We start from the raw sequence: 15992 nt of genomic DNA, 5'->3' as shown, positions 1-15992 counted from the left end.
ATAACAGATGAATAGATATTAGATAGATACATATTAGATGGATAGATAGATAATGAAATGAATAGGCAGATTAATAGTATGAATTTTGCATTAAACAAGAAATACTTCACCTAGTCTTGATGCAAAATACTCCATGTTACAATATAATACTTTAACTGTAAAGACAGTCAACCTAATGGTGAGTAGAATATCTAGACTGTTTCAATTGTGTGTTTGCTTCTCTCATTTATAGGAGTCACCTGTTATTTACACCATACCCATAGATGAAGAACCGACAAGAGAGAAAACCAAGGATAAATTATTTGCTGGGCTCAAAAAAAAGAGCAAAGAGAAGAAAGTAGAAAATTTGAAAAAGGAGTTGGAGATTGTAAGTGATGGCAAGAAAAGAGAATATATTGAAGTACAGGGAGTCCTCATAGGTCATGATCCTGTTCTGTGGGTTTAAACATGATTCTACCAAACTGACCGACTCAGTAGGACCTTATTAGTTACTGAGCAGAGAAGACAAAGCTAAAGAATTATGTAATAACTACAATAATATCATTTAGTATATAATAAATCTAGGAGTGTGGATCTGGTCAAAATAATGACTAAATTATAGCCATAGGGAAGAATTTATCAATGCCTCTCCACCACTTGTATGCTGTAGAAAAGTGACAAATTATGACTCAGCATATTTGCACCATAATTTGTGACTTTTTACACTTCCAGCCACTTTTCAAAAGGAGCGAGCAAGTGGTCAAGGTTTAGCAGGAGGGGTAGATCCTGCTCGAAACTAAGATTTTTGCGAAAATTACTTGCACAAATTACCATGCAAAGCTAGACTTGCTTATTGTTCAGTGAAAGATGTGGCAAATTTGTTAAGAGACACGAGCCCCTAATAAAGTTGGTGGATTTTGGTCCTACAAAGTATAGAGTAGAAAACTCCTTTTTTTTAATAAATCTTCCTAATTGTGTGTAGTATTGACTACATATTTTCTTTTTCCAGTCTGACCACAAGTTTAATTCTGAAGAACTGGAAAAGAAATATTCAGTAAATATCAAAGAGGTAAGTTTACAATTTGACCATTTGATGGTCTCATGTATTGTCCTTACTCCCAAGGAGCACAATATTTTGACAAATTATCTTTTTCTTCAAGGGTCTGAGCACTACAGCTGCCCAAGAACTTCTCACCCGAGATGGACCTAATAAGCTTTCCCCTCCAAAAGGAACCCCTGAAATTGTGAAATTTTTGATGCTAATGGCAGGTGGTTTCTCCATAGTCTTCTGGATTTCAGCTGCGTTGTGCTTTCTTGCATATGGCCTTCAAGTTGCACAAGATCCCACTGTTGCCAAAGACAATGTAAGAAAACCAGTGGATTTTACCACGTGGATCTTTAATCAAGTATCATGACTACTGTGATTGCGTATTGTGTCAGTTATTGAATTGCATTTCCTCTATGTCTACAGCTTTGGTTAGCTATCATCCTGATCGCAGTAGTGGTGATGACTGCGCTCTTTGCTTATTACCAAGAAGCTAAAAGTACCAACATTATGGCTGGCTTTAAGAACATGGTGCCTCAGGTAAGAAGCTTTGTTGCAAAGTTTTGACATTACACTTGATGAGTTTTTGTTTCTAATACATTTCTTTGATTTAGCAAGCCTTGGTTCTTCGTAATGGGAAACGTATTGAGATGATAGCAGAACACCTTGTTGTGGGGGACATTGTCTTTGTTAAAGGTGGAGATAAAATCCCGGCTGATTTACGTATTCTGGAGAGTCAGGGTTGCAAGGTAAGAAAAGTGGAGAAAACATTTTTTCATTCAATATAAATGACACTACGGTAATAGTTGGAAGATAGTCTTAGAATACATGAGACTGACCTATTGCTCTTGATGTGTAGGTTGATAACTCATCGCTCACTGGAGAATCAGAGCCACAAACTCGTGGTGTGGATTGCACAGATGAAAACCCCTTAGAGACGAAGAACCTGGGGTTCTATTCCACGACTTGCTTGGAAGGTTAGCTATAAATCAATATCCAAAGATGCTCTCATTTATACTCTTCAAATTATGCACGTAGTAGTAGTACCTAAGATGATCTGTATGTGCTGCAGTGTGACTAAAACCCAACTTAATAGTTTGTTTTCTCTACAGGGACAGCATGCGGTATAGTAATTAACACAGGTGATCGTACAGTCATTGGACGGATTGCATCGCTGGCTTCACAAGTTGGAAACCAGAAGACACCCATTGCCTTGGAGATTGAGCACTTTGTGCACCTGATCAGTGGGCTTGCAGTGGGCGTTGGCATACTTTTCTTCATTATCTCTGTCTCTATGGGCTATAGTCCCCTCAATTCCATAATATTCTGCATTGGTATTGTGGTAGCATATGTGCCTGAAGGACTACTGGCAACTGTAACCGTAAGTAGTACCTGTTAATAAGCTCATAAATACATTATTGCCTTTGTCAACCATTGCTTTTGAATACTATGTGGCTTTCCTAATGCCATGTGTACCATCTAGGTTTGTCTATCATTGACTGCAAAGCGTATGGCAAAGAAGAACTGCTTGGTGAAGAACCTGGAAGCTGTTGAGACTCTTGGCTCCACTTCAGTCATTTGCTCTGACAAGACTGGGACTCTCACCCAGAACCGTATGACTGTGGCACATATGTGGTTTGATAATTTGATCCATAATGCAGATACTAGTGAAGATCAAACAGGTATGAACTCATCAATCTCTAATCATGGCACCTTTAAATAATTATCTTCACACAACAGGCTAGATGCTATAAGATAACCATTGCTTATTATTCTCTCCAGGTGAATTGTTTGACCAGAGTTCCCAGTCTTGGCATGCATTGGGTAAAATTGCCACCCTATGCAACCGAGCAGAATTTAATGCTGATCAGGAAGACCTGCCCATAAGCAAGGTATGTCTATCTCTCTATCTAATATCTATCATCTATTTAACCCTTTCCAATCCACTGTCTGACGTCTAAAGACATTCTGATAGAAGGCTATAAAGCCTCTGATGTTGGAAGATGTCGGACAGGGTATTCTTACTGTATGTTACTGACCGCTGTGTTGTCAGGGGCCTCTCCAATATGTCCAAAACCCCAGTACTGGCTCTAGCCAGCAGGTGGCACCATTGTATAATGGCAGAAAGAGAAAACCCCTAGGAAACCCTGAATGCAAAATTGGATTGCAAAGGGTTAATATCGATCTATCTTGCACCTATATTAAAGAGAATAGAAGTATTGTTTCATGAAGACAACCACTGCCAAATGTCCAATTAGGCTATATGGATGTCACAGGGATGATTCCCTACTTGCAATCTATGAAACAGAAGAATGAGCCCCTCTGTAATAGTGATAGCTGTTCTGATTGACTTGGCCCATTCACATATGCAGCTATTCACCAAGAGTTTGAGAAGTCAGACCCCTGATGATCAAAATCAAATCCCATTATAAAAGGTTGGTATCTTATCTGTTTCCTTTTTGGTGCAGAGAACAGTCAATGGAGATGCCTCAGAAGCAGCTTTATTAAAATTCACAGAGAATGTTTTGGGAAAAGTCATGGAGAGAAGACAAAAGAATGAGAAAGTATTTGAAATCCCTTTTAATTCCAGCAACAAGTACCAGGTAATTGATGGACCACTACCCAAGTTCTGCTATTCTTCATTAATGGGAATGTTTACTCAGTGTTGATGTCTTTCTCCTTACTACTTAGGTCTCCATTCATAAGCTAGAAGATTCTCCTGAGCATAGTTACTTGCTAGTGATGAAAGGTGCCCCAGAACGAATCTTGGATAGATGTAGCACCATCATGATAGAAGGACAGGAATATCCATTGGATGAGGAAATGAAAGAGAACTTTCAGACAGCGTATATGGCCCTGGGGAGTCTAGGAGAGAGAGTACTTGGTGGGTATATGCAACTTTTCATGGACACTCTAGAAATTTCTATACAATGTTGACTGGATGCTCCTTGGATTCTGTTTCTTTGTTAGACTATATATCTTCAAGTCCTTCAGGATGATAACTATTTTTACATTCTGTTTTTTCCACAGGTTTTTGTCAATTCATGCTTCCTTCTTCTTTCTATGGGTCTGGTTACCTTTTTAGTGCAGAAAATGGAAATTTTCCACTAGATAATTTATGCTTTGTTGGCCTCATCTCTATGATTGACCCACCTCGTTCTACTGTTCCTGATGCAGTCATGAAGTGTCGTAGTTCAGGTATTAAGGTAAATATCTCCAAACCTTGATCACAGTAATAACTGGATATGATAATCAATAAAAATATCTGATCCTCTCTATTATTTATGGTAGGTTATTATGGTGACTGGAGATCACCCAATCACAGCGAAAGCAATTGCAAGAAGTGTTGGCATTATCTCAAGTAAAGGCGAGACCGTTGAAGATATTGCCAGCAGATTAGGAATCCCTGTTGAAAGAGTTAATCCCAGGTGATGTGATTTACTATTTTCTCAGTCAAATATCGGTAGTTTAAGGCTTGGCTCACATATCTAGTAAAGCTTACGATGTGGAACTGTAGTGCGCCAGAATGGGAGGGGATAATCATGGTGGTTGTTAAGGTATAAGTCCCACTTTCACTTAGCTATACTACATTGAAAAGTTGGTGGTTGATGGTGAGGGTGGTCTCTGCTTCCTGTGATTTCTTGGTGTAGCATGATACCCCAAATGGAAGAGTCCATGGAGGCAGAAAGGGTAACAGTTAACTCATGTTTATTCAGCATCCAGATAATGATAGCAAAAGTCTTTTACAATCCAAGCTTTTAAAGTTCTGTCCTGAAGATCACTAAGTGCTGCTGTCTTCTTATTTGCTCTCATACTGTGGATGTGGGTTTCTCACAATGGCCTGGAAAATCTTCAACCTGCACTATGCACCCTTTATCCTGCAGAAGTCAAATTCAGAAATGGCTATTAGGGACTGTGAGGATCTGTCCCCTGAACCAGCTGTCTTGGATGACACTGAGCTACACAACTTCCTACTCTCCTCCTTTGTACTCCGTACTCTTCCATACTGGAACTTCTGGAACACTACAACAACTTTTATAACTTTTGCTCTCTCCACTTACCCAATGCGGTGGAAGGTTGTGACACTATGCTTTTCTAAACTAAATTCTAATCTAGCCACCACTTTCAAGATGAGACATTTCATGAAATATTAATAGCACATTTAAAGTCACATTTATACAATTTTCCAGAACTATCAGTACAATCAGAATCTGTAACAAAATCTATTTTCTAATCTTTGTGCTGTATGTTTTTTACTTAGCCCCGTTATTTGTTAAAAGGAAGAAAGCTTTCCAATTGCTTATATTTAAAGGAAAACCTTACACTTTACCCCCTACAATGCTCGTTTTTGTGCATGTGAACACTGCAGCAGCCTTTAGGTCCATGTATGTCCCCCTCTTGTCCCCCCACTCTGTATAATGTACAGTGCACCCTTATAGTGCACAGAGTGTGTCCATGCTGCAGCCATGTTAAATACTGTCAGAATCTCTTTAATCCACAGCTAAAGTTTTCTTAGCATATTAACCGGTTCACTTCAATTACAGAGATGCCTGCGCCATTGTAGTGAATGGAAGTGAAATCATTGACATGGACTCAGATGAACTGGATGACATCTTAAGATATCACACAGAAATTGTGTTTGCCCGGACCTCACCCCAACAAAAGCTTCTCATTGTTGAAGGTTGTCAGAGACTGGTAAATTCCATTATAGTCTTAAAGCATAGAGAAATGTAACGCAAAGTTGACTTTAAGATGAATATACTAAGAACACATAATATCTCCAACCATCAGGGTGCCATTGTGGCTGTGACAGGAGATGGTGTGAATGACGCCCCTGCATTGAAAAAAGCGGATATTGGGGTGGCGATGGGTATCGCTGGATCGGATGCTGCCAAACATTCAGCTGATATGATTCTTCTGGATGATAACTTTGCTTCTATTGTCACTGGTGTGGAAGAAGGTAAGATGGCTGCTTTGGGAATAAAAATGTTTCAACTGCCCAAGGAGCCCAAGAAGGATCTTTTATTTTTGCGACCTATGCATTAGTAAATTGGTTTAAAACTAAACAATTCCTTTTCCAAGACAAAATGCATCATTCTAGTATTGTACCCTATTTTAAGAAACGCTAACCATAGAAATGAGTGGTAAATGAAGCAAGAAAGACTGGTTCTTAGTGTTGTCAGTTTGTACTTCTGCGTTCCCTTGAAACAAAGAACCTTGTAGAAATGTTGCAGAGATTTTCCTCTTCATTCCTTCTAATTTTGGCTAATAGGTAGATAAAGAGTGGGGCTTTTGTTAATGGTGGAACTTGGTGCATCTAACTTTTTATTGCAGACTTACTAGTGGGGGAGGGTTCCTGTTGTAATGAATGGAAGAGAGAATTCACTCTGAGGTCCTTAGGATCCCTTTACATGGGGCGACTGTTGGGCACTTAAAGGGGTTGTCCCGCGCCGAAACGGGTTTTTTTTTTTTCAACCCCCCCCCCCCCCCCCCCCCCCCCCGTTCGGCGCGAGACAACCCCGATGCAGGGGTTAAAAAAGATCACCGGACAGCGCTTACCTGAATCCCCGCGCTCCGGTGACTTCTTACTTACCCGGTGAAGATGGCCGCCGGCATCTTCTCCCTCCGTGGACCGCAGGGCTTCTGTGCGGTCCATTGCCGATTCCAGCCTCCTGATTGGCTGGAATCGGCACGTGACGGGGCGGAGCTACATGGAGCTACACGGAGCCCCATTGAGAAGATAAGAAGACCCGGACTGCGCAAGCGCGTCTAATTTGGCCATTAGACGGCGAAAATTAGACGGCAACCATGGAGACGAGGACGCCAGCAACGGAGCAGGTAAGTGAAAAACTTTTTATAACTTCTGTATGGCTCATAATTAATGCACAATGTACATTACAAAGTGCATTAATATGGCCATACAGAAGTGTATAGACCCACTTGCTGCCGCGGGACAACCCCTTTAAATCTCCAACAGTCGTATCAGCAATTACCACTCCTGTGCTTACTGAATAGGGGCAGACCACGCTAGAGATCTCTTTCAGCCATCCACCTCCATTCAGAGTAAACAGGCAGTGGTTCATTGATGAACGGCTGCCTGATTACACAGGTCAATCATCACTTGATTTTTATGCCTGCCTAAACTGAGCAATAAGCGAATGAATTATCATTTTTTTTCAGTCGCTGGCAGTGTTTACAGAGAACGATTACTGCTCAGTTTTGCATGATCTAGCGATACACTGATAATAATCGTTCCATATAAGAGAGCCCTTACAGCCAGATATATGTTTTTGAGAAGAAGGGTGAATACGGCTCATCTTCTGAAACACACATAAACCAATTTCTATATATATTTCTGCCATTTTTGTCAATTTTTCCTAATAACTCATAAATATCATTCTCCTCTCAGGGCGCTTGATATTTGACAACCTGAAGAAGTCCATTTCATACACTGTGACCAAGAACATTCCGGAGATGATCCCTTTCATGGTCTATGTTATCATCAGCTGCCCCTTGCCCTTAGGAACCATCACCATCCTCTTTATAGAGCTGGGAACTGATATTGTAAGTGCACAGTTTGGAACATATATGTGAATTTCATGCATCAATACACATTGCATGCCCATGACTTAGTTCAGGTGACATCCTTGGAAGGAATATTCTACAAATAACGTAGCATCTTCTCAACCGACAATATATAAATTTGCTCTATGATGGGCAAATTTCTTAACTTCACTAATTTTCTCTGATTCCCTCAGATTCCTTCCATTGCCTTAGCATACGAGAAAGCAGAAAATGATATCATGACCAGAAAGCCACGTAACCCACTCAAAGAGCGACTGGTGAACATGCCGTTGTTGTCATATTCCTACTTTCACATAGGTAAGAAAAATTTATTATGAAACTTACGTTTTTATTGTCAAATCAAACGACCACAACGAAAAGAGATCCCATACCAAGAGGCTTACATGTGCATGTATTATTTGCCCCACAGCTGCAATGGAAACCTACGCTGGTTTTGTGAATTATTTCACAGTTATGGCTCAACAAGGATATCTTCCAGCTACACTACTTGGACTCCGAGTTCTATGGGAGGACAAAAACACCAATGAGCTAAAAGACAGTTATGGGCAGGAATGGGTGAGCATGTGGAACAACAAGATAGGCGAACTATTAGGGATCGACTTTCGAGTTGAGGAGATAGTTAATTGCTATAATTCAGTAGTCTTTAACCTGCAGCTCTCTAACTATTGTAGAACTACACCTCTACATTCCCTGAAATGGTTGTTGCACTTTTCAGCTGAAATATATCTCATACAACAGGGGTATAGCCAAGAGGGCTTTGGTGTGGCATGTGTAATGGATGCTGGTTTCCGCCAACAAGTTATTTTACCTCGTCTAGAATAGTAAACTGAACATTTTGCATTGGATTAAGGAAAGCCAAGCTATAGTGCTGATACCAGTATCATTTCCATGGAAAGGCTACGGACCTTTAATAAGGTTTGCCAAAGAGTCATTTTTTTCTGCACCTAAAGTCCTACAGTAACATCAAATTAGGCCTCACTAGCTTGAGTGGTGACATTGTTGACACTAATCATTGCTCAAGTCCCAGCACAACCAGCAATGTCTATATTTTTGCAGTGACATCATAGGCAAATTCTGAATACTTTAAAACAAAGTAACCTGTATAATCTTGTCTCTATTTTGCAGACCTATGTACAGCGTCTCAACCAGGAGTGGTACTGCTACTCAGCTTTCTTTATCAGTATTGTGGTCTGCCAGATGATAAACACACTTATCCGAAAAACGAGAAGAAACACCCTGATGACCAAGAATTTTTTCAGGTGAGTGAGTCCGATTTTGGAACTTCTATCAGTAAGATGTCATGTTATGTTCATATATTATGTTTAAGCAGGGGTGTACCCAGAGGAGGAGCAAACACAGCTGAATCACAAAGGGACAACCTTTGGAGCTAACTTACAATACAACAGTGCTATCCCTGGCACAAAGGCAGTACTAAAAAGACAAAAGCTATCTGGTATTTCCTTGCTTTATACTCATTTTTATTTCCACAGGAACAAAATCATCTTCTTGGGCTTACTCTCACAAGTAGTCATTGGGGTTGGCCTCTGTTACATCCCTGGGCTGAATGAAGGATTGCACTTTATGCCCATTCGGTAAGTATTACCATATGGAGAAGTAGTAGATACCATATTACAATGATAGCAGAAGTAGAATCCATACCCTAATCCATGCAACAGCCCATTTAACCCTTGAAGTTGAATTTACCCATGGACATACAATATCAAATATCATTGAAAATGTGACATGCAGCTCAATGATAAAACTGGGCAATAGACACCAATAGTACAATCAGTTAATATTATGTCACCATGGTAGTGGCTAAGGTTATATTTCAAGCATCAACTCTTGGTGCTATCCTTTAATCAGATGATCGTACAGCAGGAGTTGGTTGCTCATTAGTTGTTGCGATAGTCCCCTCCATGACTGATAAGATGCAATACTAGAAGTAGAATAGGTCTTGATTGTGATGTTGACATTGCAGTAGCCACCTACCCTAAGTCACTGTGTAAAGTCAGAAGTAATATGCTATCCCCAAAATTAGAGACTTAACCATATGATATGTGCATATTTCAGCTGCCTCACCATCATTTCGTTCAATCAGAATCAAATGTTTGACACTTCTTTTCCACAGAATCGAATACTGGTTTGTTGGAATCGAATATACATTTCTCATCTTAGTTTATGATGAAATTCGAAAACTTCTCATAAGACGTTTCCCCGGCAGTAAGTATTTACAATATGAAACTTTGTACCATATCATTGTAGACCACTGTATACACATGGGTATCTAGACACAGAACATTGGTTGTGGGCATTTAGGTCACGATGGCTCCATTACAGCATGTAGTAATGACAGACATGGATGGTCAAATACCTACCAAGCTGCTCTCATGCTTCATAATGAGCTGTCATTGTCAAAGGTTGTTAAAACAGATGCTCATCTTACCTACTTACAAGACATATTAGGTGGTCTTGTCTATCCATTTATGGGAATTATAAGCCAATTATATTACTAATATAGGATTAGTCTGATTCTCTCAAATAGTATTTAGGAAAAACAGACTGTATTCAAGATACATCTTGAATGAGACTTCTCGTTCAACTACAGTATGCCCATAACACAAAATTAGATTAAATTTGGTCTTGACCTCCTAATGACCACCACTTGGCCAGCAGCAAAGGTCTAAATGTAGAAAGCTAAAGACTTAAAAACATCAACTATGATCAGAGAATATGTCTTACATAAACTTGTGAGTGGTTATTCATTCTCAATGTCTTGTTTTTTTCAGGTTGGGTGGATAAGGAGCTTTATTATTAAAGATCCTTCACGCTTGAATGAAGATGCCCCATTATTGGAAATTTTTGAATGTACATATTGTATAATTGTATATAATTAGTCACGTAATGTAAATAGAAATAAATTTATTTTAAAAAGTTGTGATTTGTTGTTTTTTTATGTTGTAGAAATAGACAACACCCTACATATAGTATAGTAAAAGTATTGTAGATAAACTGAGCAGTTACTATTGTGGCTGTAGGAGTTCTCCTTTAAATTTAGAATCGGCAATAAGACTATTAGGATCAGAATTCTCTCATGTGTCCAAATTAATTAACGAGGATGATCGGAGAAAGAGACATCAACTGTGTGAAGTCACCATTCTGCTCTTTTTTGCCGAGCCAGCCCAGTTAACTTCATTTAAAGTGCAAAGTAGGACAAAGAAAAGTATAGTGTCCAGTCATGGTGGACAACTCCTTAGAAAGTAGCAAATCATACAAATTCTAACACTGACGAATGAATAAATTATGACGTGTTGCTTACGTCATTTACAATGATAAGAGTGAAAGAATATGGATACAATGACTAAATAAGGTCTTTAGAAAACGCTGTTTCTACTACAAGGACCGCTCAGTCAGACTAAATATTAATCCTTGAATAGCAAATGTAACACAGAATACTAAATACTTTCACATGGCCTAATAGGTTAGAAATGAGAGAATAGAAGCTTATTTGAGTAGACTACATCATTGGATGTTTTGGAGCACTTGCTTTGTGTAACTTTCATAAAAAAGGATGGGTTGTTGATGGAACCACCACAGCAAGTCCAGTCAGTCTTTAGGTAACCAACACTGGCAAATGTACCTCCTCTAGCCTGTCATTTTATGGGATGGTGAGATTATTCTTGCTCCTTGCAAGTGGCCTTATGATAGTGATTTAAGACTTATATGAAAATCGGTACAAAACACTGTTAAGTTTCAGCTATAAATTACCCAGAAGACCTTCATTCCATAGTAAAAGGTTTTACCATTGAGGAGACCGTAGGAAAGATGTGGGCTCTCTTTAAGAGCAAGAACCAACAGCAGATTATGCAAAGGCTGGAGTGTTTGAGTCAAAGTTTGATGCTGATATTAGCAGGAGAAAGAGCTTCTTATTTCTTGGTAGAGGGACATACTTTTTTGGTGAAGACTCCCAAGGTTGTGTCGGAGAACAGGGACATTGTAAAATAATTTTTACTGCATTGCACATGGTATCTGTGTGATCGGACACTTGATTTAAAATCATTGCCAAGTACCCTTCTCCCATGAAGGACACAAGTATGGTTCAATCAAGCTTTGTAGAGGGCCCTGGGCAAAATAAAATATTTGGTGGACACAATGCCATGCCCAGTTTTTAGTTCCTGGAAAATAAGCAGAGTCAGAGGTTTCTAACAGCCACTTACCCCCACCCCCCCACCCCACCGCCCACTTCCTTTTGCAATATACATGCACCCTGAGCTACCAGATTTCTTCAAGTTAGCAGAACAGGCAGATGGGACAATAGAACTCAGAGAAAGCATATGTGGCATGTGAGCGTAGGTGAGCCAATGTGGGGGAGACCACAGGTAAACAAGATAGATGTCACGGGTGGGTCTGCGATCCCTTCCAACAATAGAGGCAAAGGGCCTGGCTCGGTTGCGCGCAGTGGCAAAGGGTTTACTATGGATAGAAATTATCAACAGTGGTTTGTCACATGACACCAGTACCTCTTTCTGAATGGTAGCCCAAGAAATAAATGACATGAGTCCTTTTCGCTTTGCTTCCAAACTGGAAGTACTCCGTTTACTTCAGCTTTTTGCTAGCATTCAAAAACATGTACAGTTCATTTGAAATGCAGAGCTATTGTTTTGCATTGACAATAACGTTCTTCCAAGTTTCAGCTTAACACAATACAGTTTTAAACTCCAATGTTCGCTCTCATTTAAAAATTACTTGGTAAGAATTCCCACAGTCCTCGTTATCTGATGGTTCTTGTCCAAAGGATTACTAAGCAGTTGATGAAGTTATTTTAGAGATGGGCCTCTGTCACTTTCTCTGGCTTTACGTTTACAGGGGCTTGTGCACCTCACTGTTGTGTAGATGGGTCCCACTATTTCTCCTCAACACTGCACTTGATTTAGGGGATGAAAACTCTTGCTTTCCCCTCCGGGCAATGTTAATCCTCTGCGAATCGACTGTACACCTCCTCTGACATCCTCCTCTGATGAAAACCTCCTCACTACTCCCTCTAACTCCACCTTCACTTCCTGTCTTAACTCCTGCACTCTCTCGTCAAACCCCTCCTCACATCCTGCCTTGCCCTGCTCATTTTCCCGCTCTTGAATCTCACCCTTCCCCACCTCTACCAATCAGGAATAGAATGGCAAGCAGCCAATCAGCAGCAAGCTGATTGTCGGGCGGGTGGTTTAAGCCCGTGAAGAAAGGGCTTCTATGTCTCCACAGGAACACATAACCAGGTGCTTTAGGGTTGATAACTGTGTGGCTATCCAGGAGGACCCTCCGGACCACAACACATGCAAGGAGCAAGATGTCTTACTACGACTTGCAGTCTTGTCCCTTCTGCCACATATATCAAATACATAGATATATTTCAGACTCTCATATCTCACTGATGGAACTGAGAAGTGAAGCGCTCTTGGTAGTGCAGTAGCTGGATAATTGACCCTTTTGCCAGTCCTATAATATGATCGTGGTGTGATAATGGGTCTGAGAAAATGTAGATTACCTTTTAGTTAGGTAATTTCCCACTGACAATTTTTGATCTTTTGTTCTCTGGAATAAGCCTGCTTGGAGTATAACTGCACTCACCAGCTGACACATTTACAAGTGTGGGGAAATTCGAGTGAAAAAAGGTAAGTCAATTATTGTTACAATGTAGAAAATGTACTGTAATAGTGAAAACCTGGCTAGTTTGAGGGGGTGAAGAACTGAGAAATTGCCCAGGCCCCCTGTTATTTATGGAACCCCAAAGACAGGGCCCCAAGCAATGGTGTAGCTATAGGGGCCGCAGTTGTGACTTCGTCCCTGAGTCACGGAGGCTCAGAAACCCCTCTTTCCACTGTATTACAACATCCAGGAGAATCCCCTGCAGCCCCTGCAACTCCAGCCACTATGAGGACACACATTATAAAGTTCACTTTATCTTCCCTGCCTCACTGTCTCAAGCCGCTCTTGCTGTGCTGAGCGTCCGACTCCTCTTCCCGGTTCATCTTGCACTGAGCATAGGAGGCAAGGGAGAAATTGGACGCAAAGCAGCGTGAGACAATGAGGAGGGGAAGATCTAGTGAATGTAATGACGCAAGTCCAAATAATGGCCAGAGTTGTGGTGCAGGGTTCGGCCAAGGCAGGTGGAACGGGTACATAATAACTTCGGAGAAAGGGCGACTGTTTGTGTGTATATATGTGTGTATACATAGAAGGGGCCACTGCTTGTGTGTGGAGGAATGCAGATTGGGCCAATGTGTGTCAGGGATGCAAAAGGGGCCTTTGTATATTGTGGGTGGCGCAGAAGGGGCCACTGTGTGAAATGTGGCACAGAAGGGGCTAGTGCGTGTGTGTGTGTTGGGGCACAGAAGGGGCTAGTGTGTGTGATGTGGCCTAGAAGGGGCTAGTGTGTGTGTGTGTATCGGGGCACAGAAGGGGCCACTGTGTATGTATCAGATACAGAAGGGCTATTGAGTGTAGCGACAGGATGGAGAGGGTGTGAAGAGACGAGTCATGAGTAGAAGAAGTCTTCATGGTAGTCTGGCAAGGAATAGAGCAACAAAACAAAAATGGACCTCACCAATCAGAGGAAATGCCACCAATGACCACTGGAAGTTACTGTCACTATCACTGTGTAGAACGGATATCTGATTATTATATGGTAACTGCAGTAGTTAGAAGTATATTGAAGCTTAGCCACTGTATCTGAGCCAGCTGTGTTATTGAGCTCTCTTATAGATATGCTGTCTATGAAAAAATATATACATATTCACGCACACAAACACACATACACTGCTGGTCAAACATTTTAGAACGCCTCAATTTGTCCAGTTTTTATTGATGTTTGCACAGTTTAATGTCACAAATGTATGTTGAAATTAAAGCATAGAACAAATATTCAAGTTAATATGAATAAAATAAATTGACTGTGTCTACCAAATTAAATCTAGATTTTTGACCCTTCAAATCAGCCACTGAGGCATTCTTTCTACATTTGCACACGGATATCATTCATAAATTTCTTCCCAACACTGTTGTAGAAATTCTCACAAAATGTGCTGCACCCTAATATCTAGTTCATCCCAAACAAGCTGAATGAGGATTTAAGTCTGTGTAGCCCATTCCATTTCTTTGAAGCCTACTGGCTTCTTCTTGTCTGCTTAATTAGTTCTGGCATAACCTAGAAGCATGTTTTTTTGTTTTTTTTTATCAAATCAGATTTTATTAGTTTCTCAAAAAACACGGATACATACAAACAAAGTTGTCTGCTATCTCAAGGGAGATAGGAATAATTATCTTAGCGCTAGTAATAACAGCAAATCAAACATGTCGAGTAGTACTGTGTGGGAAAGGCACATGCAGGGAGAGGGGAGATCAGCACGCCATTATCAGCTATCTCTGCCTCATCTCTCCCTGTACAGTGGGCGTGATAGAGAACTGTGTTTCGGTGCCAAAGGAGATGAGCGTAGGACCGAGCCACAGTCACTCGCCTCCCCTTTCTAGCATCTCCACCCTACATATGGCCAAGTTACCCACACAAAACACAACCTTAGGTTATACAGAGGAGGGGGGGGGGGAGGATGGGGGGGGGGAAGAGGGGGGAGGGAAAGGAGGGTGGGGGGGGAGAACCTTAAGATGTGGCGGACCACTAGCCGGAAACTGAGTAGAGAGCAGGTGTACCTTGTCACGTTAGTCCCACAACGCCAGGAGCCGGACCTCACGCCATGGAGCCCAGGTTACAATAAACTTGTCGTAGGTGTTGTTTGACCAGCTGTGTAATTCCTCCAATGAGTATAAGTTATCAATTCTCTCTCTCCATTGACCCAACGTAGGGGGGGTGCTTTGCAGCCAAAGACGGGGGATTAGTGATTTAGCTGTGTCCAGGAGCAGGGCTATCAGTTTGTTCCTAATAGGATGAAAATGTTTCTGTGGTCTCTATAGCAGGACTAGGTCTGGGGAAATAGTTGTCTTTGGGGAAATCTTCCTGATGATTGTATCTACACCTCTTCAGTAGGGGGTCAAGAGCGGGCAAGACCACCATATGTGAAGGTATGTCTCTTCCTCGGACTTGCATCTCCAGCAAGTTTTCTGGGTGGAGAGTTTACGATCGAATAACCACTGGGGGGTCCGGTACCACCTTGCGAGCAGTTTATAATGTGCCTCCTGGGCTATGATGCAAGGGGACAGACCAAATGAGGTGTTTAAAATTGATCTAGACTCCTCTGCATTAATGTGTATACCCAGTTCCTTCTCCCATGAGGAGAGGAAGGCTGGTTTGTAGGGCTGGCCTGGGGAGACAAAATTCCTCCGTAGGCAAGAGATGCTTTTTTGAGATGCTTTATTTTCCAGCCAGGCCTTTTCAAAG

The 15992-nt window shown here is 41.1% G+C and overlaps 1 protein-coding gene across 2 annotated transcripts in view; it reads left to right on the top strand.

Moving 5' to 3' along the window:
* LOC136632365 (potassium-transporting ATPase alpha chain 2-like) overlaps window positions 1–10546 on the top strand; it is a 479010-nt gene extending 468464 nt beyond the window's left edge. For both annotated transcript variants that reach the window (XM_066607175.1, XM_066607174.1), the window contains exons 2-23: window positions 233–367; window positions 989–1048; window positions 1140–1343; window positions 1451–1564; window positions 1639–1773; window positions 1884–2001; window positions 2137–2405; window positions 2508–2706; window positions 2807–2916; window positions 3493–3627; window positions 3716–3908; window positions 4055–4230; window positions 4316–4452; window positions 5569–5719; window positions 5816–5984; window positions 7434–7588; window positions 7783–7906; window positions 8019–8164; window positions 8735–8868; window positions 9100–9201; window positions 9741–9832; window positions 10399–10546. In XM_066607175.1, the coding sequence (XP_066463272.1) occupies window positions 233–367; window positions 989–1048; window positions 1140–1343; window positions 1451–1564; window positions 1639–1773; window positions 1884–2001; window positions 2137–2405; window positions 2508–2706; window positions 2807–2916; window positions 3493–3627; window positions 3716–3908; window positions 4055–4230; window positions 4316–4452; window positions 5569–5719; window positions 5816–5984; window positions 7434–7588; window positions 7783–7906; window positions 8019–8164; window positions 8735–8868; window positions 9100–9201; window positions 9741–9832; window positions 10399–10427 (3087 nt within the window). In that variant the 3' untranslated portion in view covers window positions 10428–10546. The remainder of the gene's footprint in view (window positions 1–232; window positions 368–988; window positions 1049–1139; window positions 1344–1450; window positions 1565–1638; window positions 1774–1883; window positions 2002–2136; window positions 2406–2507; window positions 2707–2806; window positions 2917–3492; window positions 3628–3715; window positions 3909–4054; window positions 4231–4315; window positions 4453–5568; window positions 5720–5815; window positions 5985–7433; window positions 7589–7782; window positions 7907–8018; window positions 8165–8734; window positions 8869–9099; window positions 9202–9740; window positions 9833–10398) is intronic.
* The last annotated feature ends 5446 nt before the right edge of the window (window positions 10547–15992 follow it).

The sequence above is a fragment of the Eleutherodactylus coqui genome, chromosome 6 (assembly GCF_035609145.1).
Source record: "Eleutherodactylus coqui strain aEleCoq1 chromosome 6, aEleCoq1.hap1, whole genome shotgun sequence".
Taxonomy (NCBI): domain Eukaryota; kingdom Metazoa; phylum Chordata; class Amphibia; order Anura; family Eleutherodactylidae; genus Eleutherodactylus; species Eleutherodactylus coqui.
Note: the sequence above shows the minus strand (reverse complement) of the source record. Positions and strands in the feature narration are given on the sequence as shown.